Source organism: Alosa sapidissima, chromosome 3 (assembly GCF_018492685.1).
Source record: "Alosa sapidissima isolate fAloSap1 chromosome 3, fAloSap1.pri, whole genome shotgun sequence".
Lineage (NCBI taxonomy): Eukaryota > Metazoa > Chordata > Actinopteri > Clupeiformes > Clupeidae > Alosa > Alosa sapidissima.
In genome coordinates, this window is record NC_055959.1 from 27,449,998 (window position 1) to 27,454,997 (window position 5,000).

Consider the following 5,000-nt stretch of genomic DNA (forward strand, 5'->3'; position numbering starts at 1 on the left):
TTTGACGAGTAGGGAGTGAGACTGTGTTGAGTAAAACTGCATGAGTACATTAGAAGTAATAAAGGATAAGGGAGAGCGAGGGAGTTAGAGAGGTGGAAGGTGAAGAGATGAAATGCAGGGAGAGATTATCTGTGAGGGAAAGAAGCACAGGCATGGTCTGACATATTGCTAAGCCATTGTTGTCTCTCTGCCACTCGGCACTAATCGGATAGCCAAGGGATTATGCACCACAAACCGTCGACACTGACTCTAAGCACACACCTGGCCACTTTACACACTCACACACACACACACACACACACACACACACACTGTGGCCTTATACTGTATATCTATTTAATTGTGCGCTGACATCTACAAGGCACTTTTTTACCCACCTGTGCATTCCACTAGCGAGCATTAGAAAGAAATGGACTGATTGAGTTGAAACTCATAACCAACCAGGCAGGGACTCTTACTGTATGTCCCCTTAGCCTCATCAATCTTCACAATGATTAACTGCTAATGCATTAGGAGATCTCCACCGATGCCTTAAGTGGCCAAAGGGATGGCTACATCCCGCAGCTTCGCTCAATATGACTTCAAGAGACAGAGGGTGGGGATTAATGGAGGAGGAGAGGAGCAAAGAGAGGACACTTACAGACAGACTTTTTAGGAGATTTGGGATTCTGTAGAGTGCCCATTTTCATTCTGTAGGCCAACCGTCTGATGAAACACAAGAGAAAGAGGAAGACAAAGACAACTGAGAGGAAGCAGGAGAGAGAAAGGAGGACATCAAGCAAAACATGGCACTGTCTTGTGTTGTGCTGTGCTGCGCTGTGTTGTGTTATGCGTTGTGCTGTTTATGTGTTACGTGTTGTGCTCTGCTGTGTTATGTGTTGTGTTGTGTTGTGCTGTTTATGTGTTATGTGTTGTGCTGTGCTGTGTTATGTGTTGTGTTGTTTAAGTGTTATATGTGTTGTGTTGTTTAAGTGTTATATGTGTTATGTTGTGCTGTTATGTGTTATGCGTTGTATTGGTTATGTGTTATACAGTATGTGTTGTGTTGTGCTGTTTATGTGTTATGTGTTGTTTTGTGTTGTGTTGTTTATGTGTTATGTGTTGTGTTGTGCTGTTTATGTGTTATGTTGTGCTGTTTATGTGTTATGTGTTGTGTTGTGTTGTTTATGTGTTATGTGTTGTGTTGTGCTGTTTATGTGTTATGTGTTGTGTTGTGCTGTTTATGTGTTATGTGTTGTTTTGTGTTGTGTTGTTTATGTGTTATGTGTTGTGTTGTGCTGTTTATGTGTTATGTGTTGTGTGTTGTGTTGTGTTGTTTATGTGTTATGTGTTGTGTTGTAGAGCCAGCTGTAGATAGCAGCATCTGCGGCCCTGTTGCCATCCCCTCTGATCTGCACAAAGTGCAGCATATGGACAGAACTGGGAGCAAAGTGTGTGGAACATTACTTGCCCAAATAGTGCTTAATCCAAAACAAACCCAGACATATGCACACTCACACGCATTTGTGCACACACTCTCCTCCCATACACACACAAACCAAACATGCATATGTGCACATACTCTCCTCCCTCTGTCATACACACATAAACACAAACCAAACAACAAAACAGAATGCCTCACACTTTCTCTCCATCAGTCACACAGACACACACATTCCATGCATATGAGCTGACACACACACACACACACACACACAAAGTAGACTGTTATACTCTCTCCCTCTCCCACACCCATAGCAGCAGTTCGACCTGCACTAAATCTACCGCATTCGTTTTCACTGCAACATACTAGTTATAGCTTTACAGGAAAGTATTTAGTATGTGTGTATCCGGGAATGAGAGAGGGAGAGAGAAAAAAATGAGAGGCAGAGGTAGGTAGGTAAAGAGAGAGAGAGAGACTCCTACCCCTTGTATATACCTGTATAATTGCTTAAATCCTGATACTACATTTATGTAATAATTGCTTTGGCAATACAAGTGTCATATTTGTCATGCCAATAAAGCACCATTTGAATTTGAATTCGATAGGGAGAGAGGGGGGGTGTACTGTTGTGCAATAATTACAATATAGCTTATAGTTGGAGTGCACTGACATTAGTCATTGCCAACTACTATGTCTTATCATTTCTGTCTATGGCTTTACAGCAATTCTGACAGACCTGAAGCATCTATTCAGTTCACGTACTCATCCAACCTCTGGAGCTTACCTCTCCTGGAACTGTTTGGAGGGCACCAGGCCGGCGCGAAGACTGCTGTCGCCCACCTTCTTGGCCTGCCACCAGGTGTTGTCGTCCTGGCTCACCACCTGCAGGACGTCGCCGCGCTGAAAGGGAAGCCCTGCTTCTTGGCACGGTGTGGCCTTGTCCTCCCCGGGGTTGTAGTCAAACAGCGCCCTCACGTACACCTAGGGAGATCGTCCCCCGCGACGCAAAAGGAGACAAGTCAGAGTGTGTGTGTGCACTGACATTTCTTTCACAATGAGGACACTAAATATTGTAATGCAAGGGACTAAAATAAAATGATCACTTTAATTATCTGTTGTCACCACAGATTTGGGAGTGTGGACCTAAGCAACCTTCTCATTGTATAAACCATTCTTTCCTGGGGGTGTCATTGACACTTATTCATATGGATGGATGCTAACAAATCCATAGATTGCATTTTTATTTTATGCAATGATTCATTTCCTACTGGGGCATACATAGCATTGCTCATAACAGCAGTGTGCATTTCACTGTGGCTAATTCTGTGTAGTCACTTCCTGTGGTCAAAGTGCCCAGTGCCTGATGGTGACCCACCTTGCTGTCTCGCAGCCGGTCCTCCTCTTTGATGCCTGGGATGATTTTCAGCGTGATGGAGCCCTGTGACTGCGACTGTGGCAGGGGAGACGAGTAGAAGACGGAGAGGAGGGTGAAGGGTGGATGTGTGGGAGGGAAAGAACAGAGGGAATAAAAAAACAGGCGGACGAGAACAAAGAAGTAGAGGAGATAAGAGAGACTGGAAGGTGACATTTTAAACACCGCACGTTGCACTGCAGTTTCTTTTCTTTTTCATGGCAAAGCAGTCAACACACGGCAAGGTCAGAAATGATGTTCGATAACATAGATTCCATTGTTTTCAATGAAACCCTTTCACTGAATTCATTGTTTATCAAATTCTTGTCAGTTAAAAATGTTGGTGTGCGTGGGCAAGTGACAGAGCGTGTCAGTGTACTCATGACGGTGCCTATGTGCGGAGCGCTGAAGGCTGCATGGTTGTAATTGCTGCATACCAGTAGCTGGCTGATCTCGTCTGGGCGCTTGTGGATGATGGAGACGCCGTTCACTTCCCTCAGCTCATCCCCCACATGGACCAGACCTGGGCAGGCAAACACATGGGTTTCACATGGAATGGCTCATCTGGCGCTCAGTGGCTATCATGGCACTATTTTATGGGTAAGTAGGTGTGTCTGTGTCTAGGTTGGTCTATGTATCAGATTAATGCAATATTCACAGACACACACACACAGACACACACACACACACACACACACACACACACACACACACACAGAAACACACACACACAATGAGATGCAATGAGTTCGATAATACAAAATGCACAAATAGAAATGAGCTGCATTTCTCCATCTCCCTGCCCCATCTCTATGGCAACCAGAGTGGTCAGCTCTTTAGTGAGTCTGTGTGATCTTTGATTGGATCTCATAGGATCTGCTCCCCACAGGGCAACAGTGATTCATGTGTCACTCATTAGGACGCCATCATAACACACCAAACACGCACTCAGGACTCATTCGTTTCACAACCCTGGGCAACAAGAGGAACTTCAAATGACTAGACCCCTTATGGAATAAGGGCTGGAGCAGTGTGGAATTCATAGCATTTTAATGAATGTGCTGCCGTGGTACCTGAACATTCAGAATGAACACATGCAATACAATTTCTTCCAGAATGCATATTTCTGATTATTCTAGACTATTTTATCCCTGTTTACAGCCCAACAAACAGCCAATTACCAAGACAGTGTTTTTATGTCTCCCTCATCAGAGAATGTAAAACGTCATGACTGCAACCCCAATCATAACAAAAACTATTCAGCAAGCCAAACTCCAGCAGATACGGACAGCCACAATGTCTCAAATATGCAGATGTATGACTATGTTATGAAACTGATAAGAGAAATCTCACCGTATCAAGGCTCTTTCAAATACCTCTGACTAAAATGTTTTCTGCAACACATCACATTCCTCTATCTATTTGTGATGCCAGGCCATTTATTTCCATTGTAAGTACATGCTAATGGCACATCTTTCTTTGTTGTGCTCCAGATATAGTTCCTAGTTGCAGACATCAGATGAAATCTGATCAGGTGTAGATGAGGCGGAGGAGGATCCCTGTCAGATAAGAGTGAAAGAAGAAGCTCTGAGGTCTCACCGCTCCTATCTGCCGCTCCTCCCCTCATCACACGCGCCACCATTACCGCACCGGAGGCCTCATCCCGCCGAATCGTTGCCCCCTGTGACATCATAGGTCAAAGGTCAGTAGCGTCTACAGCAGTCATGGGATGTTGACCCCTTTTATTACATTCACACCCCTTTAAGGGGTTTGGACTCTAACTCTACTTGTGTTATTTGTGGTATAGAGTGTAATCATCTTCCTGTGTTGGACTCACCAATGGCTCCTTGTTTTTGACCAGTCGGACAATCTTTACAGATTCCTCCTCCAACTCGTCCTCCAGGTCGTCTGGCAGGGGTGGCAGAACTGGGTCAAAGTTCTTCTGGGCCACCGTGTCATGCACAGACAGCATGGCCTGATGGGACACAGGAGGTAGTGCAGAGGACAGAGAGATTAATATGAGTTGTTTCATGAGAGTGTGTGTGTGTGTGTGTGTGTGTGCCTGGCACATACCCGTAAATGGGGTGATGTCAACAACTGTAATAGCTCCTTTTCTTCAATACTCATTGGTCCACTTTGCAACTCCTCTGCTACCTGTCAATCAAG

General features: G+C 44.7%; 1 protein-coding gene across 5 annotated transcripts in view; it reads right to left on the bottom strand.

Moving 5' to 3' along the window:
• The window catches only part of mpp3a (membrane palmitoylated protein 3a), a 24,705-nt gene that overhangs the window by 10,684 nt on the left and 9,021 nt on the right, over window positions 1–5,000 (bottom strand). For 4 of the 5 annotated variants that reach the window (XM_042084874.1, XM_042084873.1, XM_042084870.1 and 1 more), the window contains exons 5-11: window positions 4,908–4,988; window positions 4,672–4,809; window positions 4,434–4,515; window positions 3,272–3,357; window positions 2,799–2,873; window positions 2,208–2,404; window positions 641–705 (exon numbers count right to left, since the gene is read on the bottom strand). In XM_042084874.1, the coding sequence (XP_041940808.1) occupies window positions 641–705; window positions 2,208–2,404; window positions 2,799–2,873; window positions 3,272–3,357; window positions 4,434–4,515; window positions 4,672–4,809; window positions 4,908–4,988 (724 nt within the window). Of the gene's footprint in view, window positions 1–377; window positions 390–640; window positions 706–2,207; window positions 2,405–2,798; window positions 2,874–3,271; window positions 3,358–4,433; window positions 4,516–4,671; window positions 4,810–4,907; window positions 4,989–5,000 lie in introns of all 5 variants that reach the window. The other variant, XM_042084872.1, reaches the window with a different exon arrangement.